The following is a 27480-nucleotide window of genomic DNA, read 5'->3' on the forward strand; positions in this document are numbered from 1 at the left end:
GTTTGTATAGTTTGTCTTTATTTGAGTCACACTGTGGGAACATCCAGTATTTTAAGATTCACATTAATAAATATAATAACTACAAAGTCCTAAGAACAATACTAAAATCACCAATAAAATACTTTTTGTTGCATTAAAAGGATAGCACATTTGCGAACTGAACACTGCATCTCATCATGTGATTAAACGCCACTCTGTGCAACCATAACAAACTAAAACTATAATATCCTCCTTCTCTTGCTCTTCATCCCCAGCAGTTAGATAATACATCTGCATCACTGCGGCTTTCTTAACTTCCTGCTGCTGCTGCTGCCGCCGCTGCTCGCAGAGCTGGATCCTCTGGAGATGGTGAGAGGGGGGGAGGTCAGATCCAGGCCCAGCTCCACAGTCTTCATCAGAGGGGGGTGCAGAGCAGAGGCCCGGGGGCTGCTGCCGGCTGAGGACGCGGGAGACCTTCACCGCAGAGAGGAAACAGAGATACAGGCAGAGCGGTTATATGTCGTGTTGGTCAGTCATTATAGACGGTAACCTATATGTTAATATTGTATTTAAGATTAAGTAGATTATTGTACACAAAAAACAGGATAGTATTTGGGATATCCTCCCAATAACCTTTTTGATTCAGTTGCTATATCAACTACTAAAATGTGACATCATTTAAAATACTTCTTAAACTGGTAAATGTTTATAAGCTCGGCTTGGTTAAAGCATAACATGTGGGTTAGTCACAAACCTTAAAACCATGCCTTTGCCAGACATAACTTTGCAGTATTTACGGAATTGAGCATGAAAGCATCGCAATCTCATCCATTAGCTGTAAACTCCGTTATTTAGCCAAGCAGGACTGTGCTGCCAATGAAGCTACAAGCTAACAGCTAACTCCTAACTATAACTAACGGTCCTCCTGCAGATTTTAAAATGGATGTAGAATTATCGCCATCGTTGCAGCCCCTTCTGGACTTTGGCCGTGCACGGGCTGGAATGAAAATCAGTTTTATGGATACAAGGCTCCCATTTACAGACATCACATTTGATGCTAATCCCATGCATTTTGGGGCAAAAATAAGTTGTTTTATCCACAATGTTATTTTTGACCCATTTATAAAGGATATATTTAAATATTCATCCTACTTTGGAAGGTACAGATCTCATTTCGGCAAACATTTCAGGGCTTTGTGGACTTAATCCATGACAACTGGAGTTGAGACCAGGAGGCGGAGGCGCAGTCTTACACGCTTCTCTGCGCTCTCTCCTAGGCAGTCATCCATAGGAATCCCGAACCCAATAAAATACCCAATATTAGCGGTGTGTGTGTCTGCCCAAGGACAATTTAAGGTAAAACCTAATAGAGGTGTCATACATAATAACCTAATAAAAGTAAATGTAACAACTACTACAGTGCAACAAAACAGGAAGATTAAATGTGGTCTCTTAAACATAAGATCTCTAGCATCTAAAGCAATATTGGTAAATGATTTAATATCAGATTATAATATTGATATGTTGTCTCACTGAAACTTGGTTGAGACATGAAGAATATGTCAGCATAAATGAGGCCACTCCACCCAGCCATGTCAACACTCATATTGCTCGAGGCACGGGCCGAGGAGGTGGAGTTGCAGCAATCTTTGACTCAAGTTTAATTATCAATAATTAACCAAAATTAAATTATACCTCTTTTGAAAGCCTCGTTTTTAGTCTTACGCATCCGACCTGGAAAACTTTGCAGCCAATCTTATTTGTTACAGTGTATCGTGCACCAGGTCCTTATTCAGAATTCTTATCAGAATTCTCTGAGTTTTTATCAACTTTGGTTCTTAAAACAGACAAAGTAATTATCGTAGGTGACTTTAATATTCATGTTGACGATGATAAAAATAGCCTTACTGTTGCATTTAACTCTATATTAGATGCTGTTGGTTTCTGTCAGAGTGTAAATAAACCAACCCACTGCTATAATCACACTCTCGACCTTGTTCTGATTTATGGTATTGAAATTGAGCAACTATTAGTCGAACCGCATAATCCTGCTCTATCCGACCATTTCTTAGTAACTTTTGAAGTACTGTTACTAGACTACAAAGCATTAGTCAAAAGCTCTTGCAGCAGAAACCTATCTGTTAGTGCTATAGCCACATTTAAGGAAGAGATTCAACCAATACTTAACTCGATAGCATGTCTGCATGTAGGGGAGGAAACTTATACAAAATGTACACCACCCCAAATTGATCATGTTGTTGATGGTGCTACAGATGCGCTGCGAATAAAATTAGACTCTGTTGCTCCTTTGAAAAAGAAGAAAATAAAACAACATAGATTAGCTCCATGGCATAATACCGAAACCCGCAAAATAAAGCAAAAGTCTAGACAACTTGAAAGGATATGGCGTTCCACTAAACTTGAAGAATCTCGTTTAATTTGGCATATTACTCTCAATGAATATAAGAAAGCACTGCGTAAAGCGAGAGCAGCCTACTACTCTTCATTAATAGATGAGAATAAGAATAATGCAAGATTTCTTTTCAGCACTGTAGCCAGGCTGACAGAGAGCCACAGCTCGATTGAGCCTTCTATTCCCATAGCACTCAGTAGCAATGATTTTATGTGCTTTTTTAACGATACAATTGTTACTCTTAGAAACAAAATCAATGACCTCTTGCCTTTGACCAGTATAGTGTTATCAACAGCTCCCGGAAACGTAAGTTCTAATATTACACTAGATAGTAAACTAGAATGCTTTTCAGCCATAAACCTTGAACAATTAAATTCAATGATTCTCTCTTCTAAACCATCAACGTGCATGTTAGACCCAATTCCAACTAAGCTGTTGAAGGAAGTTTTTCCATTAATTAGCACTTCTTTATTAAATATTATGAATATGTCTTTATTATCAGGCTATGTTCCACAATCATTCAAAGTAGCAGTGATAAAACCGCTTCTTAAAAGCACAACCTCGATCCAGAGGTTTTAGCCAACTATAGACCTATTTCTAATCTTCCGTTCCTCTCAAAAATTCTTGAGAAAGCGGTCGCAAAACAGTTGTGTGATTACTTAAAAAACAATGATTTATTTGAAGATTTTCAGTCTGGCTTTAGAACACATCATAGCACAGAGACAGCTCTGGTTAAAGTCACAAATTACATTCTAATAGCCTCAGACAAGGGACTTGTCTCTATTCTTGTTTTGCTCGATCTCAGTGCTGCATTTGATACTATCGACCATGATATCCTATTGCAAAGACTAGAGCACTTAGTTGGCATACAGGGAACTGCTTTAGGCTGGTTTAGGTCCTATCTATCTGAACGCTCTCAGTTTGTACGTGTTAACGATGAATCTTCCACGCAAACCAAAGTTAGCCATGGAGTGCCACAGGGCTCAGTGGTCGGACCTATTTTGTTCACATTATATATGCTTCCGGCAATATTGTAAGGAATCATTCTGTACATTTTCATTGTTATGTGGATGATACTCAAGTATATTTATCAATCAAGCCTGATGAAATTAATCATCTAAATAAAATTCAAGACTGCCTTAAGGACTTAAAAACTTGGATGACCTTAAACTTTTTGATGTTAAACACGACCAAAACTGAAGTTATTGTACTTGGCCCGAAGAATCTACGAAACAAATTATCTAAAGACATACTAACTATGGATGGCATTAATTTGGCCTCCAGTGAGACTGTAAGGAATCTTGGTGTTATATTTGATCAGGATTTATCCTTTAACGCCCACATAAAATTAATTTCAAGGACCGCTTACTTCCATCTACGTAACATTGCAAAAATCAGGCATATCTTGCCTCAAAACGATGCAGAGAAACTAGTCCATGCATTTGTTACTTCTAGGCTGGATTATTGTAACTCTTTATTATCAGGGAGTACCAAGAAGTCAGTCAAATCGCTTCAGCTGATTCAAAATGCTGCAGCTCGTGTACTAACCAGAGTTAGGAAAAGGGACCACATTACTCCTGTTCTGGCTGCCTTACACTGGCTCCCTATAGAACACAGGATAGAATTTAAAATTCTTCTTCTCGCCTACAAAGCCCTTAATGGGCAGGCGCCATCTTACCTTAAATAACTCATTATACCCTACTGTCCTACTAGGGCATTGCGTTCCAAGAATGCAGGGTTGTTGGTTGTTCCTAGAGTCTCTAAAAGTACAATGGGAGCCAGAGCCTTTTCTTATCAAGCTCCACATTTGTGGAATCAGCTTCCAGTTTGTGTTCGGGCGGCAGACACCCTATCTGTTTTTAAGAGTACGCTTAAGACCTTCCTTTTTGATAAAGCTTATAGTTAGGGCTGATTAGATTCAGCCCCTAGTTTTGCTGATATAGGCTTAGTTTGTCGGGGGACATCTTACTTCTTCCTTCTCTCTGTCTATACCTGTGTACTCTCATGTTCCGATTAACCCAGCTTCCCCAAATGTCTTTCTTTTTGGTGTCTCCGAAAGTGGATCCGGAGTCATGGATGATCCTGCGGTCCTGTGTCCTGGATCGCGAGCCCTGGATCGCGAGTCGTGGCTGTGGTGCTGGATCATCGGTCCTGGATGGATATCCTCGTGGATTCATCTTCCTATTATACACACATGCATTTCCAAACATTTGGACTACCTATGTTGCAAATGTATTATCTTTTCAATTTACACACGGCATCTATTGCACGTCTGTCCGTCCTGGGAGAGGGATCCCTCCTCTGCTGCTCTCCCTGAGGTTTCTCCCATTTTTCCCTTTAAACAGTGGGTTTCCTCTGGAAGTTTTTCCTTGTACAATGTGAGGGTCTAAGGACAGAGGGTGTCGTATTGTCATACTGATATTCTGTCCACACTGTGAAGACCACTGAGACAAATGTAACATTTGTGATATTGGGCTATATAAATAAACATACATTGATTGATTGATTGATTGATTGATTGATTGATTGATTGATTGATTGATTGATTGATTGATTGATTGATTGAAATATGTTTGCATACTCAAGTCCCTAAATAGTTTGGAAACTGCATCAATTGTGTAGAAAATATATATTATATTTTTTATAAATTGTAATCATTATATAAAATGTGCTGAGAAGAGAAGTCCTCGCCGTCCAATCCACTTCTTGCAGGAATCTCCAAATGTTAAAAGTTACCAAAGTTGAGCAGGGATTTTTCCGTTGGATTTTGGATGAATTGTTGACCATTTATGTCAATTAACGAGTGTTTAAAAATGGTTGGATTTTGCATCAAATCTTTGTAATAAATGGTGTCAACCCAACCATTTCTGCAACAACCTATAAAACACCATAAAGCATGGCCATCATGCTATGTTCTAAGCCCTAATACCACACACTGTAATCTTTGAACATTTAACTTTTGACCAGACCACTGCACAGTGCTGCGCTGTATCTTCAGGATCCCAGCTTTGACATCTTGTATCACTTCTGTGTCGCATTTATTGTCGACCCTTAAAAACAAAAGACAGAAATGGATCTATGGTTGGGAGAAAGAGGTTGAGAAGAGACCCTTTCTGACCTGAGAGAGGCCGAGCTGTGGGGGGAGCTCGTCTTGGAGCTCCGCTGGCTGGAAGGAGTAGAAGACGGAGATGGAAGAGATAGATTGGCCTGAGACAGAAAAAAAGGGAAGTTCATATTTAAATGAAATCCCTTGAACTACCTCAAAAATCACAGTAATGCACAGCCAGTCAAATGCTTAACAATCCTTCGAATATAAAAACAGCATAACACCTGCAGGAAGTATTCCTCCACCACTGATCTGAGGTCAGGTTTGTCTTCCATGGTGTCATACAGCTTCTTGTTGATGCTCTTATTAAATTCTTTCAACTCCCTCAGCTTAATATCCTTCTCCTCAAAAGTCTCAGTGCTGGTGTTTTTTGCTGAGCGGATCTCTTTGGTCAGCTTAGAGCACTGGGGAGGACAACGTCAAATTAAAATGTGATTATGGAGACAGCTAATACATGTTTGGATACCCGATACAAGTGGGACAGTGGACATCCAACCTGCTTTGTGGCTCTGTCGACCTTCTCCTGCTGACTACAGATTTCTTTGTTCAGTTTACCCATGAGGGACTGTTTGTGCTCTATCTTTTCTGTCTCCGCCTGCTCTTCTTGCCGCAGACTCTCCCAGGTATTGTTCATGTCCTGGAAATGGAGAGTGACAATCACACAAGAACAAACTAAAGCAAGGCCCAGAGGCAGATTGATACCAGGTCAACTTCACAGAATAACTCACAAAGACAGAGTTGCTAAACACGTTTATAAATGTGTTTAGCATTTAGAAACGTGGGGACATGAAAAGACAACAGAACAAGAGACTTGTATGACACTGAAGAGGAGAGACAGGAATGAAGAAAGAGCGGTTTTAAGGGGGAATTAGAAACACAATAGAAGCAGGAAATGCAAATAATATGTCTGGGGTTTTCCCTCTCCTGTAGTGTGTTCTATCGGTTTGAGTGCATGTAAATGGTCTGCAAAGGCTAACATCCCTGTGTCCCCTCCAGAGGGAGTTTCTCTCCCACACTCCCCCCCTGCCTGAAACGCCTCCATTGAACTCCATTGTTGACATCCGTAATATAATGACATCACTATGTAACACTTCTATTGGCTAGCTCTCCAACACATTATACGTGATAGGCTGAGCCGGCCAGCTAACCAATCAGAGCAGACTGGGCTCTGGTTTCAGACAGAGGGTGAAAAGAGGTGCTGCAGCACAGGCAGTATGAGAAGAATAAAGAGCTTTTTGAACATTAAAGCATGGAGACATGTCCTAGTAGAGACACTACATACTGATATACACCTGAACATGAGTATATTATGTCCCCTTTAAATTGTGGGCTACCCCCTCCCTAGAGGAAATCTCCAATACCTGCTTCACACACCATATGGATTAAAAATGGTTGAGCAATAATTTTACCCTGGATTGTGAAGTGTCGTCCAGCAGACTGAAACACAACTTGTACTTTATGTTTTAGTATTTTTCATGACTATTATCATACATATATTGGTGTTTTTTTATTTGACTAATGTTATCCTTAGTTTTGGTGCTTGTGGTTTGTAGTATTTATCCTTTCTTGGTGTTGTCATTGTTCCATCTGGCTTTGTACTTGCTCCTTTGCTTTATCACTATTATATTGACCAAATGCTTTTGTGTTGTATATCTGTTCTATTTGGAAAATATCAATGAATGTATTGGGAGAAATACGTTTTCTAGGCCACTTTTGGAGGATGTATTCCAATTGAAAGGAAATAGGTGCAGTGTTATAGATAAAGGAGGATGTATTTAGTAAGGGCGGCTGTAATTAGAATGAACCTGTACGTCCTGTTGGAGCTCTTGGACCTGTCTTTTCTTGTACTTCAGCGTCACTTCTGCCGCCCTCAACTGCTCTTGCAGTTTCACTTTTTCCTGGTGCTCTGGACCTAACACAAAAACGTTGTGGTCAATGATAGCTGCTGTAATGATTTTAAAGGAGAATAAACAAACAGAAATCACTTCCTGCTGATCATCCTCAATAGAGTGTTGTTGTTTATTGATGTTCATTCTGTCTACCCGGTCATACGTACTGGATTCATTGACTTTGTTGAGGGATTTGCGAAATGATGAGTTGCTGTTGTTGAACAGCTGGATGGTGTTCTCCAGAGCTCTGTTTTCCAGCTCCATCTTGCGGATTGTAGCATCCAAACTGTCCCCCTTCCTCTTGAGCTCCTCTTTCTCTTGTGCAGCCTAAAGAAAAGCAAACAAAGTCAATCAAAGTGAAACAAATCTGTCTGTTTTTAACATGGCGGTGTGTTCAAAGACCTCTCTTACCTTTATAATGTAGTAAGCCTGCGTTTCTTCCTTTTCCCCCTCAGGAGCTGCCATTGAAAGCGTCACAATCTCGAAGCGTTTCTTCATCAAGTCGATTTTGGACAGTTTGTCATTCAGTTCAGCGCTGACAGAAAAACACTCTTAGTAAGATGATCTTTTGAGGTACACATTTTCTCAAAATCATGCAAATATGACATAAAACACAACTCAGTGCAACGTTTGATCTCTATCTCACTCGTGGGCCCCTGCAATATGAAGTCTCCACCAAATGAAGCCAAATATGTTATTGCATTGTTCAACACGTTCCAATAGAGAGGCCAAGTCCCGCCCATCTACTTCCGATGAGACCTTATTTCGGAAAAAGTATCTATTGAAGTCAATGGAGAGAGAAAGATTATCTTTCGATCCCGTTGGAATTGTGCCACGAATTACACACATGATGTTTGTCAATCTTAACAAATAATTTCCATTTCCAACTGTTGAAATATAAGACTATGAACAATACGCAACTAGAAAGACTACAAATCCCAGAGTCGCGTACATTAACGTTACACATTACACTCGTGTTACTCACCGAAACCTTGTAAAGCCGGTCCCGCATGCTGGCTCTTACGGAACCGACTCACTCCCCTTGTGTGTATGTACAGCTCTCAACATGCCCAGACTTGGAGTGATTTTCACCTCTTTTAATACTTTTCACCTCATGCTGAAAGAAAGAAGTGAAATATGCCAACGTGACGGCCGTCTTGGTGTTGGTGCGAGACGGGAGATGTAGTCCATTGAGCGGTTTCACGCAAAAAAGTGTTATTTCACAGTTTTACAACACTTTTTTTTTTTTTTGACTGGCAAAATTATCTTTTCAATTGACAAACATCATGTGTGTAATTCGTGGCACAATTCAAACGGGATCAAAAGATAATCTTTCTCTCTCCATTGACTTCAATACATACTTTTTCCGAAATAAGTTCCCATGGAGCTCCACCGGAAAGGAGGGACTTCGCCTCTCTATAGCCTTAGGGAATCAAACCTATTCGAGGGCTTCTGGTAGTAGTGTTTTTATATTTTGGATACTAGTCAAATGTACCTAACCCTAACCCCTCCCCTTTGGAAATGGTCTAAAATAGTCATATTTGGCCACACAATCAGATCTTTAATGACATAAAGACCTTGCAAGATAACTGAGAACAGAGAAGAGAGATGTTGGAAGGTTTTAGGAAACGGCAGTCTTTTTCAGTTTGTGGCCTAGCGATAAGCTGTGAAAGCTAGCTCCCCTATTGCTAACAAAATAGCATCGAGCCATACTGGAAAGTGGCTTTTTGAAGACATGCATGTTAAAGGCTGAAGTCATTATCTGTCAGCCTGACCATAAACTCTGATGCAGGAGATTTGGACAGCCAGTGTATACACACGTTAAGCATTTCATTGAATGTTTGGTTGCAATTGATGAGAGCGTTAACATTACTGTTCAGGACATATTGAGCTATTTCCTATCTTTAAGTATATATATATGTTTAAATATATTCAAACACTAACTTTGCACACATCTCCCCTCCTGTCTGGTCATTATCTTCTTAGGTAAATATCGCTACATAACTTCAATAACTGACTGGTGCTCTCTGGTATGTGAGGTAAAGGAGATATCTCTGAAGATATATCATGCATTTATCATGTGTTTTATATCATTTGATTATTCATATTTTCAGAATGTACTTCCTTACATTAAAAGATAGGAAAACACTCCAAGAGATTGCTATTCCAATGGCACCATGAGATGCATTGTCCAGCCCATTTGAGCTCACACTGGCATGCGGCCTTCGAGCCCTAAACAGCGAGAGAAAGGAACAAATGCTCCAGGAAGTGAGATGTCTCTGCTGGGCTTTCACCTGAGTTTCTGCCTCTCGTGCTCGCTGATCTTCATCTGCTGGCCGAGCATCTCTCGGTACACCTTGACCTCCTCCTCTCTGTCCTTTATGGCTTTCTGCAGCTTCAGCTTCCTCTTCTCCAGAGACAGCACGCTGCCCGTCTTGTCGTACAGCAGATCCCTCAGACGCTTCACCTCGAGCTTCATGACGTTGTGCTCCACCATGTTGTCCTGATTAGGAACATGTGAGGTTCATATAATGCAGGGCAGAAGGCGATCCTTTTCAGATGCATGGCATGGTGTCTGCTATATGTGAGGGTAATCTACAGACAGCTGACATCTGTTTTAGTTATTGTGTATGTTTCGGAGTTTGCTTCTCTTTGTAGTTCTTTTCCCTCTTTTTCTCCTGCAGCTGTTTTTCGTATCATTGCAGTGGTGTTGTGTCTCTTGGTCGTCACTTTGTGTTTCTTTGTGGTCCTGTTGAGTCTTATGAGTCTCTGATTGACACTTTGGTTTAGTAATACATCTACGTGTTTGCTTAAACCCAAGTGCAAAAGCATCATGCACTTTACAGGGGTTTACGTGCCCATCTATTTCTCATCCAGGAGAAATCCCTTCTGGTTTACTGGCAACTGGTTGACAAATGGAATCTGTAGGAGCCATTTTATGGGTGTTGTTGGTGTGTCAGTTTATTTAAGTTATATGTATAGTGCAATATTATTTATGAACACTGGGTGGCGGGGTTTAGCTGCACCGGGTGTATATAAAGAGGTCATAGGTGACAGGAGAGGGAGGGACACAGAAGGAAGAGAGCATACTGATTCCAGCAGCCCGGGAGATGCTCATCACAACAATTAGAACTGTACAATTAACCCTGGTATGTAAAGCTGAATAAAACGTCAATATAAACTACAACAAAGGACCGCAAACTCATCTGTTTGTGTCTGCGTCTGGATCACTCTTCAGCCCTTCTGTGAAAGTAACGGCAAAAATATATAGGACATAGGAAAGGACATTGCCAGTACAGAATCGGTGGACCAACGTACTGACACTCCCTTCCCTAATGCCAAACATGTGCTGCTTCCTGCATCTTAAATGCACATTCATGGTTTTATTTAGTTTCATAGCATTAGACATTACGTTTGGGTGTTGGGTTAGCTGTAGATTGTAACTGTGATATTAAAATAAATCATCATCACTTGTTCTGTCATATTGTTTCTCTGTCATTTGTTAATAGTAACAGATATTCATTAAAAAAGACAAATACGTTATTACAGCAATATGTAGCATAGGGAAAAGTGGGTTATCGTGTACACACTTAATTCAACCTCCTCAACACATGGGAATCAGATTAAGTCCATGTGTGTTGTCATGACACTCGCTGACATCAGGTACCTGTTTCACGATCTGGAGTCTCTTCAGCTCCTTTTCGTTGGTGTAACGGAGAAGAATAAGCTCCTCCACCTTGTCGGCCAGATTTCTCTTTTGAGCCTCGGACTTCTCCATCTCTTTCCTCAAATAGCGAATGTCATCCTGCCGGAGACGAGGAAATGTGTGATATGAGCTATTTCGCTGGCTCGGCGTGAACAGATAATACGGGGAGAAGACAAACACTCAGACCGACCTCAGACTCCTTCAGCGTGTTGGTAAGCATGTTGGCCGCCTTCCTCTTCTGCTCCAGGGCTCCGGTCAGCTCAGCCACCTTTATGTCCAGAATTTCTTTTTCATCAGAGTGAACCTCGCCTTGCAGCCGCGACAGTTTTCTATTCAGGATGGCAATCATGTTGTCCTACAAAAGGCAAGACAAGTAAAGGGACAAAACATGAGCATATATGAACTGGAATTGGATGTTATTGTCAAACTATAAAGCATATCAAATAATACAAAGGTTTATAAAACTGTGTTTATGTATTTATCTGATCATATTTTCCTTTTATTATTAAATACAAATGTATTGAAGTTTTCTGTATTTTTGATTTAAATGTCTGTGATGCCCCTGTGGGTCCATCAGTAGAGAGGTGTGGCTGTTCTGCTGTGCTGCACTGATTACAGTCACTCAGGGCACCTGGGTCTGGTGTCCTGCAGCTATTGGAAGCCTCTCTGCTCTCGCTCTGCTTTCCCCTGCAGACACCTGGGTTTTGGTTGAGTATGAAGTCCGGGCTTTCTCAGTTGCTCCACTTTCTTGCACTCTATGAATTTGGCTAATTTGAATGACTTTCTTTAATAAACATATTTTCTACCCATTGACATGTTGTGTCTGCTTTTTGTTGTGGCCTTTTGAGCCAGGTCGCAACAATGTATTATTTGAATTATGTATATAATGTCATTTTTTGTATCCTTAATTTTTGTCTTATAAAAGGATTACATGAAATGCTTCTTTTAAGTCATTGATATTGTTCACGTGTCTTTAAATCTGAACCGTTAACAGATGTCTTAATGGCTCTCCTGTGACTCTCTGCTTGCCTGTTCACCGGTAGTCTCCTGCTGTTTCATCAATTCGCTCTCCAGTTTTGCGAGCTGGCTCTCCAGGCTGATGATGGTGGACTTACTCCCGGACACCTGGGCAATAGAATTCTTCTCTTCTGTCTTGAGGGCCTGCAAACGCTCTCTACGACAAAAAAACTCCTCCCTGCAGTCATGCAGCTGGACATCCAACTCCTGAGGAAAGGCACAGACAGAGTATTAAAGCACCAAGCTATATCCATTTGAGCACCACATTGTCATGGCACAGAGATTCCTGAAAGACATTCTTCTCTGTTATTAAACGAATGTGAAGCCTGCGAGCTCGTTCAGGCAGTCAGCTGGAGCACCAATGATACATTACCTTGTCCCTCTTACGACCAACCAAACACATTCTCCTAAACATGCCGCTCTGTTTAAGCTGCCAGGTCTGCCTGCCTCGCTATGCTGCTGCTGCTGCTACTTCAAAGTTGCTCTCCTGCCCCCCCCCCACCACCCCAGTTTCCATCCCAGCATCCACCTGTAGTTATCTAATCATCACTCAATGTTCTGTGTACATCTGTGGAGTGATGAGGCCCCGGTGTCTGACTGAATTATGATGTCATTATTGACATTATTGCATAAAAAGACATTCGTCTCAAAAAGAGAAGAGCTGCTACAGTATATGCCAGATCTTAGCTAAAAGCTCATTTCCATCTGCAGTCCCATGGCAGGTAAGCACAAAACAACAAACATGAAAACATGTCCTAGTGCCTATCACACTAACAATTATACCAGATCAAAATACAGATCAAATATGAATATGAGTACATTTGTCCAAAAAAAAAAAATAATCATTTAAACTTAACGTCTCAAATGATGCACTATGGTAACAACATGGGAAGCCAGGCAGGTTTTAAGCTCAGCTGCAAGCATACTCCAATGTCTGATGGCCTTCAAAGAGAGAACAGATTGTGCACATGTCGTGCACCTCAGTGGGATGCTGAGAGGAAAGAATGAGATTGTCAAAGCTCAGGAGATTGTATTTGGATAGGATGGTCAATTGTTACCAAAACACTTTGTCGGCTTGTTTGAAAAGAATCTCAACCATTCAAAATTGAAGTGAAGAAGATTTTATGGTAGACGTGTTGAATCCTATAAAAGGAGGGCCACGACAAACTAGAACTCCCCACCAACCGGAAATCGAGAGGCCATTGAGAGACACAATGTAAGTTCAACTTGTTCTTGTAGCTTCATTAGGTCGTTATGTTTTCTTTACTGTCTCAGATCATCAACAGTGCAGATGGAAGTCAATGGCAACACAGAGAAGGTATTTTGAATGTGTCTAACAGCAAAAATAAGTGTGAAATGAATGAGAGGAAAGGAACAACATGTAGGGGAGAGCGGGGTACGATGAGTCCATTTGTACTTATAGGAATAATGAGATAAAACAACTTGTATTTCAGTATGTCTTCTGTCAATCAAAATGAAAATAATACATTTCTTACAAAGGGCCATCAAAACATGACACTTCAAAAACAAAGTGGTGTTGTTGGCGAACTAGCCCCATCTAAGGGGTACGTTGAGCCATCTGGGGGTCATTTGACCAAGTTCAAACCTGAGCATCATTTAAAAAAGATACCATCCTTTCACTGCCACTCCCTGCTTTGGTGTGAGAATGAACTAAACCGCCCTGAAAGATATCCTTATAAATGCTCTGGTAACACATGTCTGTTGTTAATGTACTTTAATGATTTATATAGGTTAGTCAAAAACATCAAAAACAAATGAGTTGTGTAAAACGACATACTACAGAGACCTGACTTCACTTCAGTGCCTCGTGGGGGGCTCAGCTGAACCTTTACCCCACGCTAAAGGGTTCACGTGGTTTTACACCTGGCTAAATAACCTACATGTACGACACATATGTTCAGACCTGGATCAATTTGCTTTGACATAACAGTAATTATACCTGATATGTTGAACATTGGTTTATTGTGAAAAAACACATCAACCACTTCACAATGTGCTTCTCTCCGACACAGCTAAACAGAAAGGATGAGTGCTTCCTGGATGTACGGCTGCATGACAACAGTTCCCTAGATAAAGGGAGTGGGTCACCTGACCCCACTCTCTCTCCCCTACGACAGTTCTCTTTGCCAGCGTAGCAAATCAACAGTTAGGTTGGGGATTGTCTTACTTTGATTGTGTGTTCTTCATCTTTGAGGAGGAGGTCCATCTGTGCAGCTCTGTCCTCCTCACCGAGGGCGCTCTGAGTCACAACTCTCAGCTTCTGCTCCAGAGCAACGTTAAAGGCCCTGGCCTTCATCAGTCTGCAACACAGACGGAGCATTACGCCAAACTCCTCACACACAGACGCTTGGTCAGAGCCCTTCTGTGTCTGTATAGACCGAGGTGGAAGAAGTATTCAGGTTATTTCTTTAAGTAAAAGTCGCAATACTACAGTGTAAACATGCAAGTAAAAGAACTCAAGTCAAAAGTAAAAGCACCTAAAGTAAAAGTTCTCATTATGCAGAATGGCTCGTTGAAGCAGTATATATTTGTAATTGTTGTATTATACTTATTGGTGCATGAATGTGTTCATCACATTTCAATACAATTGTATTTGAATGACTTTAGTTACTACTGGGTGGCTTTAATAATATATGATAATGTATCAGTTGATTTACATTTTTGTATCAATAACATCAATCTGCAAAGTGACTAGGAGAGAAAAAGTACAACATTTGCCAACAAATTGTAGCGGAGAAAAAGTATAAAGTAGCATGAAATGAAAAGGCGTGTGGTACAGTGGGTTGTGCGTTGGTGTTGAGATCAGGGGGGCGCAGGTTCAAACCCCACTGCAGTCAGCATGTCGTTGTGTCCCTGAGACACTTCACCCCAAAGTGCTCCTGTGGGGATTGCCCACAGTGTTGAGTATGTAAGTCGCTTTGGATAAAAGCGTCTAACAAGTGACATGTAATGTAATGATATGTAAATACTCAAGTAAAGTACAACAAGCACCTAAATGTTTTACTTAAGTAAGCTTTAGATAAGGGCCACTAACTACCCCCCGACTTGTTCACCCATCCCAAATACTAAACCTAGATCAACCAGGTGTTTTTTCTAACAAGACTCTCTTCATGTAACGACGGAAAAACTATCGTTTTATTTGAAACACTTCATGTATAAACTGAAAGGGACATGTCGCTCTTGACTCATCCAAAATGTAGGTAAGAGCGGGACCTTGAATGCCACATCGTGGAGCTAGTGCCACTGACAAGCTGACGCGTTGGTAGTGAGAACGTGGTTTACTGACAGCAGAGTATTGTAGCATTTCACTGACTTCTCATTGTTATCCTGGATGTCTTTCTTTATTCCGGATATGTTTGAGTTGACAGACTCCACATCGGAGGTTGCTCTGCCCAGCGTGCCTTTGCAAGTATCCAGCTGCAAAACCAGAGAGAATCAATCAATAATAACGACATTTGAACCTTCTTTTATAGCACGACCCACAATTGAGAATATCTGTTAACAGGATGTCGGTGGCTCAAAGACTGACCTCGTCCTTCAGCCTGCTGCAGTTGCTCTCCTGCTCCTTCAGGTCCTGCCGCAGCCTCACAGCCTGACTTTTGGACGTTGTTATCTTCCTCTCACTTTCCTTGTTGTTGTTTCTCTGAGTGTCCAGCAATTGCTTCTTCTCTATTACGGTGGCATTCCTCTCCCTGATGTTCTGGTTGGACTGGGCTAGTTGCTGCACGGATGAAGGAACAACACGGGAGTATACACTTGTTCACGATAAGTTGGCATCTTTTGTTTAAGGGTTTATACGCATTCATTCAGCATATCGTTTATCAGCAGAAGCATGTGGTCCAGATGTTACCAGAGCACACTGCTGCATCTCAGCATCTCGTTGCTTCATCTGCTTGATGGTGTTTTCCCACTGGTGGATGAGCTGCTGTGTCTCGTGGTGGGCCTGCTGCAGATTTTCTGTGGTTTTATCCAAAGCAATCTGTTCAGAAAGCAGAAGGAACGTACATGTTCAATGGAGATACTCAGATGAAGGGTGGCATATCCTCCTGAGACCCGGAAAGAAAAAGGTTTCAAGTTTCCTTTTTTTTTTACATCACACAAGTCTTTAGGGCGGTATAAACATAATGACTAACAAAAACTAAAAACATATATTTTTATTTTTGTTTTATTGTGTGTCCTTTGTAGAGGACATCGGGTGTTAGTTATGCGAAGCATAGTATACAAACAACATTAACATACAAGTACATGTAGACATCATTAGAGCACAACAACTCAATGCAACAAATACTGAGCCCTCATTTGTAGTACTCCATCCTTTTCTGAAATGCAAAGATACTTCTGACACTTGAGGCACTTGATGTATTTGTTCCCACTGCATCCGTCTGCCATGAACCGAAGTGTCAGTTTGGGCCCATAGTGGACTCCATGTGTCTGGTGTAAAATGGGGGAAATAAAAAGTTAGTAAATCCCCATGCCCTCCTCAGAGGACATTCATAAACACATTTAGTTTTAGGTCAAATCATTATTACACTGCTCTGAAACTCACTACACTAACTCCTAAGATGTTCCCTTACTATAATTAATTAAACTGTTGACCTCACAACAACACTGGTAATTACAAAATTACAAACTTAGCATTGCTCTTTCTATAAATAGTGCTTGTGTTGATGGACGCCATTTTGAAATACAATGAAATTGTCTTTTTCAAAGCCACACCCCCACATATGTCACATGTCTGAAAAGCCCAGGATGTCCTCTGTGGAGTACACTTGGGTTGCGTTCGGATAGTTTAAAAATCAGCTCCTAAGTTCTAACCCTATCGTCTATTCCTTGACCTCTGAGTGAAACGTCACGGGGTTAAGGGTAGTGGATAGGAGAATTCAAAAGGACTTAGGAGAAGAGACTGCGGTACTTTAGAGAATCCGACTGCACTTTCACTATCCGACGTGTTTATGATGCGCCAGCGGACGTCATTGTGTGCGTCTGCTGCTGTGGGGAAACTATGGAAACCACAGTTATCTATACAGCGGACTACAACATGGATGTTCAATAAGAACGAGGGACTCCTGTGAACTCATCTAGAGACTCTCCACCGTGCTCTGATGCTGCTGCTTTGCTTTATGAACGTGGACAACAGAGAAACATATTCTTCATGACCAAAGTTGGAATTGAAATAAAAAAGGAAAGTGAAACTTCTGCTCGTCCCCCTCTCCCTCCGGTCCACATTAATACCAATGATCCCAATACGTATGATTGTATGAACTAAAGATCTTAAAATCAATACAGATGTATTTATTATAAACGTTAGTCCTTAACATCTATCACTGTGTATATCACCATTCAAACATCTTTTAAAAGTTGAACAAACCCCACACAGCTCAGTAAAGACTGAAATGTTGACTTTATTTGAGCATTTCAGTCAAAACTAACGTTCATATTTCTCTCTTTGATTATAATACTGATGAACGTTCAAAACAAAGCACTTTGACAACTTACCACCTACGTTTTAAAATGCTTAATAAGCACCGTAACTTTCATGATATCATTTCTCCGTCATAATCGATTGTTTCCGTGAACGGCCGACTGTTGTGTGACGGCAAATGCTGCGGCTGCAAGGCATTGTGGGGCAGCATTTTCTCCTCTCCTTTCGGTTAGGGAGGTCCAGTGGTTCCTAAGCTAAAGGAGGTTATAAAGGAAGTTTGAAACCTCCTTTCCTTTCATTTGGAGAATTGGAACGGCACTTATCATGGCTGCCACTGAGGGACTTCCGGGTCATTTCACTCCGTTAGGAAGGTTCCTAAGCTAAATGGACTATTCGACTGCAGCCTTGGACTTAAAGCTGCGGCATGTATAACCTCAAAGTCATGGACCAAAACCCAATGTGCTCCACAGAGGGCAAGAATGAATGGGTGGGTCTCTGGAGGATGGAGTCATGAGCCTTAATGCGAAGAGGTCCAGAAACACACACTTATGTGCAAAAACTCTGAAAAAATGAAATTGATCTAAACATTGAGGTGGTACAGTTGTTGCTTACCTGTGCGGATATAGTCTCAGTCAATTTTTTGTCGAGTGCTTTGCGCTTTTCATTGGCCTCCAGAGTCTTCTTCTCTATAGCCAGCGTGAGCGCCTTTATCAGGAAAGATGACAAAGCTCCAGATCAGTTGTAAACAGCAGCTTAGTTAGCTGGGAACAGAAACAATGTGCACATGTGAAATGATGCAGCCCTCTCACCTTGATCCTCTGCTCGTCCTGCTCAGCGTACTTGATGATGGCCATAGTGTCCTCATCTCTGCGCGCTGACTCCTCTAAAAAGGAATCCATGGTCTGCTGGTCCCAGCTCATCTGGCTCCTAAACTTCTCCAGCTTCTGTTTGGTCTTGACGATGTTGTTCTGAGGATATAGAAACAGGTTGCGTTGCACACTTTGCACCCTCTTGAATAGCTGTGTTTATGTTCAAGGTCAATGTTGTAGACCTCCAGCAGGTTCCTCCTCTCCGCTAAAGTCCGAAGGTCATTCTCCATCTTAGCCGTCTCCTGAGCCAGGCGACCTCTCTCCCTTTCCACGAGAGCAGTGAGGTGTTTCTCCATCTCTCCTTCGCTTTCTTTCGCCTTGCACAGAGCCTATGTGCAGAAAGATGCAACACACTGACTATAACCAGAATGCTAGAAGAGAAATACTGTGGTGACAAATACAAAGTAAATAACAACGTATTTGGATTGACCTACCTCAGTATTTTTCAGCTCTTGTTGAGCCCTTTTGAGGAATTCGCTCATTAACTGCTTCTGAGCCTTGTTTCTCTCAAGTTTGTCTTCCAGTTGCAGCGCCTCCGTCTCCTTTTTACGAATCTGTTGTTGAGAAAGTCACACATTAAAAACACAACATTTCTTAATAAGTGTTTTGTTCTTGTGAACGCACATATTAGAGCCATATTGTTCAAATGCTTACAATGTCATTATTACAATGTGGTTGCAGTGTAGAGCATGATATAATAGTTATTGAGTTAACTTAATGTGTATGAAATAGTCTCAAATAGTCCGCTTAAGTCATGTTGCCCCTCATTGTATTAATTTGTCATCTATATATTCTTATTTTGCGTCTCTTTGGTGTTATTTGGAGTAGCTGTAGTGTATATTTCTTGTTGGTTTGTGACTATTTTCCATCCTTTAGCATCTCTTTGTGGCAATGTTGGCATGGCCTCTGTGGTGATTTGAAGTGTCTCCGTTTCATATTGGGTTGTTTTTGGTCATTCTGCGGCTCATTGTGTTTTTTTTTTTAGTTAAGCCACCTGACCCATTAGGCCCCTCATGCTGTGTCCGGCTTGTCCGTTTAGTATAACCTGAAAGATGACTGCTACAAATAAATAAAAATTGTAACAGAGCAAACATGTAGCTATGCAGACATTAAACATTTTGTAAACGTTATTACAGTGCTTTTTTTCACACATTTTAAGAGCTTATACCTGTATATTTTAGGGTCAATTCTCATTTCCTATGCATGACATAAATAAGTTGTTTATGTATTGTTTCATTAAGAAGACAGAAAACATGTTTGCTTGGTAACGTTTCCCCTCAAAAAGTAGCAATACAACTTAGTAAAATGTATAATGAGCCCTTAGGGTTTTAAATGAATGTATTTTTTTATGAAATAAGTGTTGTTAAATAAAACCCATTTTTGTGTCCTTATTGGATAAACCAGCAGACACAAGATACTCATTTGAACGCCAACCATTTTTTCCTTGGTTAGAGAATTGTTTGACGGTCCCTAACAAAATATAAATTATAACTTTTAAATGTCAAACATAATTGTTTGACTAAACATATATTAGTTATTACGTTAAGCTAACTCAAAATTAACTGGTTTTATTCGTGTTTTCATAAATAAATATAACTCTGCTCCGACTCACCTGTTCCAACAAAGCCTTGTTTTCAGCATTGAGTTCAGGGATAGCAAAGCGCTCATCCCAGCCCATGTCAGATAAAACGGTATTCATAATAAAACTCGACATTTTTCTGCACTGTTTAACTCAGCCTCTCTAAAGTAACAAAATAATAGGTGAAGGTGATACTGTCTTCCGCTGCATTGATAATAAACTGCTGCTATCAGGGTTTCTCGCTCGCTAGTTTTCTAACTGTTACAACCGCTGTCTGTTGTCAGTCGCCCTTAGCAACCGCACGTGCCTCAAGCGTTATCACCACAAGGGGGCAGCGCGAGCACTTCACCTCACATGGTCCAGTCCATTGAGCTGCAGAAGTATGACGTGAAGTGTGCTTTTAAATCTCAATTAAATGACTAAGTGTCAATACTTTTTAACATGGAAGTTGTTGACACATAGAACATGACATCTCAAGAGATGACACAAAACAGATATTACAAAGACGTTAAAAAGAGGAGAAAAGTCGCTACCCCATGTCAACTCATGCATATGGTATCTCCCTAAAATCACATCTGTTGACATTTTCTTGAGGGAAGTCTAATTTATGAGTTACTTTGGTATAAACGAAACAAAAACATAGGGAATATGTCCAATGACATTGCTTAATAATCATAGCAATATCACAAAGACACTCTTGGATCTTTCAATGGATGTAAAGTGTGTGTGTTAATATATATTACATTGGTTTCTTATACAAAAACCTGAATCTAAAGTAAAAGTTAAAATGAAGTTCTTTACTCTCTATGTTAAAGTATAAGTTGTATTAGTTAGGGCAAATTACATGGCAATCATAACAATTACTTGTACTAAATCATTACCAAAACATACTTTTTACATTAGAGGACCATTTAAACAAATCTAAATGAGAACATTCTTCTGGTTTATTAAAGATTCCTGAACACACTAAATCATAACCTACATAATGGGGGATGACTTTTACTCATTGTTTTTATACACAAACAAACAGAGGCCTGGCCGCTTTAAAGATACCAAATTGAAACATTTATTTTATCTTTATACATTTGTGTTTAAACAAAACAGCATTATGCTTAAAAAAATTACAATCAATGTTTTATACTGACTTGTCGCAACAAATGTATCCATAAAACAAAATCAGGAATGCACACAAGAGTATTAAAATTCAATATTTAAAGAACGACTTCTCCTCGAGAACCCTCGTGTTTTAGATTACAATTCAAAAGTGGGTCTTTCTACCTGCGGTAGAGCAGACCCCCAAACGTCCATGGACCAGGGGGGAGGCCATGATGGGGACTCCTCTCTCGTTGGCTTGAGCGCACACAAAAAGCCGAATACTTTAGATCAAAGTTTCAAACCACCACAAGTTGACCAACAAAGAGATATGCCTTTTTTATATATGTAAATACACACACACATGTATAAAGTCTCTGCTGTGTAAAATATTTCAGTCCTGAGGGTTGAAAAGGCAACATAGTTCTCAGCTCAGTGCGGTCCCCTTGTCCTCCGTTAGCTGCGGGTTTGATTTGTTAGAGACTTCACATCCTTTTAGTGAGAGCGGTCCTTAAACTGCCGTGCTTTTGGTCCCGATGTGTGGTCGTGCAAACTCCACAAAGTCGTCAATAAGGACGGGCCAAGCGCCTACAGAACGAACACACAATGAAATGAATGACTCCTCTTTGGATGAACACAGGATTATAGACTGTGCTGAGATATGAATGCTGTAGAACCATACTAGGCCTGTGTGAAGCAGGGCAGAGGCACTTAATCTAAAAGAGTGCGAAGGAACAATCACAGGTCATGACCGAGCGCATGCACAGTGATGAATGGGCTCTATTTCAGCCCGGCATGTGTACAAACCTTCCTCGTCATAATTCGACATGTCATCTGTGATCATTGTGCTGAAGTCTAGTAAGAGGTTCCAAGTGTCCTTAGGAATTGATCGTTTGTGGTGCTCCTGCAAAAGTGGAACGAGTCAATGAGAAGGAATGACATTTGCATTTTTTTTAGTAATCTTGCGTGTGTGTTCTTTTTTTTCACTTACAACTAAAAATCTGTTCCACAAGTCCAGGAACTTGAATCTTCCAGCCAGTACTAAATTCCAATATGCAATTGCCATTTCTAAATCTGTACGAGAACCAGAATATGTTAATGTACATATTTGACATTAGTGTTTTTTTAATGCTTTTTTGGTGCTGAATGACATTTATTCCCAAGAAAATGTATATGCACATCTCTGGTAAACACCATATTTAATGAAGTCCAACCTCAATTTTAAGATCCTTGTATTGAATCAACTATTCCATAAATTATCGTCTAAGTGTTAGTAGATTAAGAAATGATTTAGTGGAGGACAACCCTGGTCCATGCAACAAACAAACCATGATGACGATGTGCATTAACAGAATTCTTACCTAATCCTTTCTGGCCAGGATTCTTTGCAAAATTAAATGTAAACTGGTAAAAGTCCTTAAATTTCCCTTGGTCCTTCAACTCTTGATCCATCTTTGGCAGCTGTGCTTTTAGCTTCTCTATGGTGTCACACCTGGGAACAAACAGAGCGCAGAATGCCATGTTTGGGTCGACAAAGACGAATGTGTTTTTTCCATTTGAGTTTGTTTCCAACTTGTTTGTTGTTACTCAAAGCAATTCTTAAGATGCATGCGTACTGTATGTATAATGACAACTTTGTAACAGAAATTAAAGTATTTGGCGTATATTCATCATCTTCCAAAACAATGTCTCGAGCCTCTCTATAGGGACAATAATTTGTTCTGCATGCTCTATCCATATAGAATATTATTTATAGCAGTGTTTCCCAAAGTGCATGAGGGGCTGTAGCTTGGGATATAAATACAAATTCTTAAAACAATAAATGATTTGTTCATAAATTAAAAACAACTTAAATAAATCAAAAATAACTTATATGTTACATTAACTAGACAGTTAGTTTCCCACACTGCAGAAGCTGCATTGACGGCGGCGACTGTTTCGGATGCTAAGAAATAACCACCTCGTTTGGTTTTTTTGTGAAGTATAGATTTGTAATATTGAGAATAATTATATTTTAGGCTGAAACACAACCACATATTTGTATCCATGTCGTTCATAATTGACTTTAACCATTTTAACTTGACTTATTACCTGTGTCTAGCGGTCTGTGTCACTTTCTCTAACTTCCCCCTTTCCCTCCCTCCCTCATCTCAAATTAAATTATGATTTATAAATATTAATTGTAGTATTGAAAGTTTGCTGGAACATTTGCATTGTTACATTTTTGCCATATATACTGGGCAGTGTTTGTAAAGGCCTATGTTCATGTCAAGCCTCCAAAGTGTGGGAAGTTCTCATATGTAGCTAAGTAGCTCTTTGAGTTGGATGATAAAGTCCATACAGACACCTACAGATAACAGAGGAGGAGTTTCAGGATTATTTGAACCATCTGATAATATAATCTCACCCCTGTTCAGCCATGCCCTCCATGAATTCCTGTTTTGAAAACTCGCACTGTGTTGCTGCCCTGAACTTCCAGGCTATGAGGAGGACACTGATGCTGGCTGGGTCCAGAGCCAGGTCGTCACAGAACTGCTGGATCCCATCAATGCCGATCTTATTGTCATCATGGGGATCTTATTATGAAAAAAGGAGAGCATTGATTAATTACATCACAGCCAAATGTCATGTTTTGAAATGAAAAAAAACGCTCAAAAGTTTCTGTGTTTCACTGTGGGATTTATTTCTATACTGTCTATTGTAAACAATCTGTAACAGGCTGGATATCACACGGACAATTCATGTGGTGCATTATCCTTATACATTGAAAAGGACATACCTCTATATCTGTTGTACAGCTGATCAAGCTTCTTCTTGTCTAAGGCCCCCTTGAGATTTGATACATAGAGCTCTGGACTTTGGAAAAACTTGTCAGTGGCAACATCTAGTTTCCAGTCATTCTGTGACAGGCAGGTCAGTGCAGTCTTCTCATTGGATTGTGTGAAAATCATGAACTGGCGAACTTTATCCTTCTGTGAGGACTTCAACTTGTTCTGGACAAAGACATACACAACATGTGTTGTTGCATCAACACACCAATACACATTTGATGAATAGCAAAAACATTATTTCTCTTTTGTAACTGCAGAATTCTTACAATCTAAAATTACCTAATGAAAGTATGATAGTTGCTAGCTTCAAAAACACTTCAACATGGTTTAACACAAACGAAATAACAGCTAACATGACAGCAGATAACGACTTGCAATGTGTTGACCCTCTTGGCTAGTGTCTTTTTTTATTTTTGACAACATTAAACAAGCAATCTAGTAATACAATTCTGTCAACAACAATAGATAGCTTACGGTGGTGCAGTGTGTGGAACCTTATTTTGCTAATTGTGTTTGTCAGTATGCTTAGCAAGCTTAGCGAGCTAACTAGGGGAGCTGGCTAGTCTCACCCGGAGCTAGTTAGCTAATGCTAACGTCGAGAGCTAGGTTTGTTTTCATTATGTAAAGGCAGTGTGAGGTCATTGCCTCATGCTATTGACTACATAAATCACCAGAGAGTAAAAGTGTATGTTTGCAAACACTGTATACATTTTCATCACGGCAACAGAATAAAAACACTCATCTCTTACCATGTTTGTCTTTGCCCGACTCCCTTTCCGCCCATCCAGCTGGCTAACGCGTGTAAAGTTTTTACAAGTCGCATAAAAAGCTCTTCCGGTTGAACCATCATTAATTAAAAATAAAAGGTTTCTTCTTGTTTATGCTATATCCTATAGTTCTAAATAGTTGTTTTTTCAATGATATACCTTATATATTACACACATTATGTGTTGAGTGTTGAGTTATCAGACGAAATTTGATATACTAACAGGTGCGCATTTTATTTTGAAGCAACTTGTCGGAAGTGGCTCCAGAAATCATGAAAATAAGCTCCTTCCTCTTACCTATGTGTGCAGAATATCAGACGTCTATCTGAATGTTAAGGCGTGCTTTAAACAGAGTTCAGGACAACTGGAAATCGTACAGACATCGGTTTGTACCTTGGGTTGTTCTGAACCTGTCTAAAAATGAGAAAACTCTGCGGCAGGTGACGGACCGCTCTAAAGACAAGCTGGTCCCAGATCAGGACGTTTCAGAGAGCCTGCTGCAGCTCTTCAGTGTCCTGCTCAGGAGTCATGGGGCTGACCATGAGGAGCTTCGAGGGGCTCAATCTCATCTTCTCAGAAAGGAAACCACTAAACAACACCAGTGTGAACAGGAGGCAATGTTACGATCGCTAGGATTCTGCATTGCACGGAAACCCAGCACTTTACCCTTTGCAGGAACTGGCGTGTTTGTCACCAAAGGATGTGTATCAAAAGGAGCTACAGTGGCCATGTACCCTGGCACAGTCTATCAAGCCTATGAGCCAATTCTCCTCCAGTCCATCAGAAATCCATTTGTATTCAGGTGCATTGATGGGGTCCTGATTGATGGCAATGACAAAGGCATCTCCAAAGTGGTGTTCAAGTCCTGCAGTGGCCGGGACAGAATGGGGCCCTTCTTGATGAGTGACACCAGCTGGCTGACCTCCAGTCCACAAAACCCACTTGCTGTTGGACAGTATGTGAACAACTGTTCCAACGAGTATCCTGCTAACGTTTGCTACCAGGAGTTTGACGTGCCAGACAAATTTCCCATCATGCTCCGCCAGTATCTGCCTAATGTCAACTACAGCACAGACTCACAGAGGCCCCTACGCTGTGTTGTCCTTGTGTCCCTCAGAGACATCACAGCAGGGGAGGAACTATTCTCCAACTACTTCACCATTGTGCGTTAGAGTCAGAGTACACTTACTGTACACTGTTCTACTTTGGTATTGGAAGTGAAGAAAACATTTATATTTTTAAAATGTTATCATTGCCTGGAGAAAAAAAACATTTATTAAAATATTTCTCTTTGTACTCTCAGCGTTACACTTGAATACATGCTAAACATGTTTATATAGATTTCTATAACTTGCAAGAAATAAAACTGCTCTTATTTAACAGTTGAAAGGTATTTTGTTGTTGAAAGGTATTGCAAGAAAATATTGGAAAACACATAGGATCAGTTCGTGTGCAGAATAGGCATTGGCTGGGGTTCAAGCTGGCTTTTTTTGTAAGCAGACAAAGGCGTTGTGTTGATCATTAAGTATTGTGGGGATAACATTCTTTTTTAGTTCAACACCCAGGCCAGATGCCACGATACTGCTACTACTAAGGTTAAAAATGTTCAAGAGTGAAATTACTTTTTATTTATACCAACATAAATTACACAAATAATGTGACAGGATTAACAAAAGAGTTATAGGTCCAACTTGATGAGTGGCGTGAATCCATATCATATAATAACCCTCCATATACCAATGTCCCAAAGGAGCGCACCATAGTTAAACGTGATTTTGTTGAAACCTGCTTTCTAGTGGTATCTGGGCCTGGAGTAGTATGGTTTGAATCAAATGAATAAAAAAACATTTATTTATGTTCTTGGATTATTAAAGGTTGGGTAGGTAAGTTTCAGAAACCGGCTCGAAATACACTTTTTGTTATATTCCATGGAATGCTCTTAACATCCCGATAGCAATGAATATCTTAAGTGCTTTGACAAAAAATCCATAAAAAAATAGACAGGCCTACCTGCCTGTCAGCCTCCCATCGGGGCACAAACTTATCTCGTGCCCTCATTGGTCATGTGCGTGTTCGTGTGTGTTGGAGGAGGGGCTCTATAAGGAAGTGGCAGATTTTCTCCGGTTGTGTATTTTCAAATTCTAGCGATCTCGAGCCGGTTTCTCAAATTTACCTACCCCACCTTTAATAATGATGTATTAAAGCGGCCCTATTATGCTTTTTGGGGTTTACCCTTTCCTATTATATATTATATTCTTGTTATAGGTTGTTATCAGTGGTGGGCCGTCAGGGCCAGCAAGGCCTTCTCTGCTGGCCTAAACATCATCAGAATATAAATTTAATTTTGATATATTTTTTCCACAAATATGTATTAAATTATTCCCCATAGTCTATTCTTTTCATGTCATAGCTTTCCTCTTGGTTGCGCTGCTTCCAGCCTCAGAACAAGATTTGGAGGGCTGGCCTTTATGTTAGAGCTTTTATCCAATCATATTTCAGCCATAATGTGTTGCCAGGGTCCAAGAAATCTGCCCTTAGGCCTTCAGAATCAACAGAGCGGGCGCCTGTAGCTTAAAGTGAACGGAAACAAAACTGTGGCGTTAACCAATCAGATTTTGAGTTTGCGACAACGGGCCAGCTAGCAGGCGTACGATGACGTCAGCACGTGCACGTCTTTTGATTGGATACGCACTATTGGCACCTTCCGGCGCAGACTGAAAACTCATCTCTTTCGACTCCACTTCGAGCGATAGAATGACTAACAAAGAACTGCTAACAGAGCACTTATA

The 27480-nt window shown here is 40.4% G+C and overlaps 3 protein-coding genes across 3 annotated transcripts; 1 reads left to right on the top strand and 2 right to left on the bottom strand.

The window, feature by feature from the left end:
• Nucleotides 1-20279, bottom strand: ccdc39 (coiled-coil domain 39 molecular ruler complex subunit). The gene is made up of 20 exons (XM_034103704.1): nucleotides 20035-20279; nucleotides 18857-18976; nucleotides 18605-18751; nucleotides 18363-18521; nucleotides 18166-18258; nucleotides 15982-16110; nucleotides 15661-15852; nucleotides 15445-15548; nucleotides 14299-14431; nucleotides 12123-12317; nucleotides 11284-11448; nucleotides 11055-11192; nucleotides 9682-9890; nucleotides 7799-7922; nucleotides 7555-7714; nucleotides 7304-7410; nucleotides 5995-6135; nucleotides 5723-5902; nucleotides 5511-5599; nucleotides 1-453 (listed from the first exon to the last, which is right to left on the bottom strand). The coding sequence occupies exons 1-20, from the start codon at nucleotides 20134-20136 to the stop codon at nucleotides 276-278; spliced, it is 2865 nt and encodes a 954-aa protein (XP_033959595.1). The 5' UTR covers nucleotides 20137-20279; the 3' UTR covers nucleotides 1-275.
• A 764-nt stretch (nucleotides 20280-21043) lies between these two features.
• Nucleotides 21044-24730, bottom strand: dcun1d1 (DCN1, defective in cullin neddylation 1, domain containing 1 (S. cerevisiae)). The gene is made up of 7 exons (XM_034104703.2): nucleotides 24674-24730; nucleotides 23873-24086; nucleotides 23501-23669; nucleotides 22455-22585; nucleotides 22085-22167; nucleotides 21901-21997; nucleotides 21044-21681 (listed from the first exon to the last, which is right to left on the bottom strand). Exons 1-7 carry the CDS (start codon nucleotides 24674-24676, stop codon nucleotides 21605-21607), a joined length of 774 nt encoding a protein of 257 aa, XP_033960594.1. The 5' UTR covers nucleotides 24677-24730; the 3' UTR covers nucleotides 21044-21604.
• A 13-nt stretch (nucleotides 24731-24743) lies between these two features.
• setd9 (SET domain containing 9) lies at nucleotides 24744-26811 on the top strand. The gene has a single exon (XM_034104702.2). The coding sequence runs from the start codon at nucleotides 25021-25023 to the stop codon at nucleotides 25861-25863; it is 843 nt and encodes a 280-aa protein (XP_033960593.1). The 5' UTR covers nucleotides 24744-25020; the 3' UTR covers nucleotides 25864-26811.
• The last annotated feature ends 669 nt before the right edge of the window (nucleotides 26812-27480 follow it).

This window comes from Pseudochaenichthys georgianus, chromosome 17 (assembly GCF_902827115.2).
Source record: "Pseudochaenichthys georgianus chromosome 17, fPseGeo1.2, whole genome shotgun sequence".
Lineage (NCBI taxonomy): Eukaryota > Metazoa > Chordata > Actinopteri > Perciformes > Channichthyidae > Pseudochaenichthys > Pseudochaenichthys georgianus.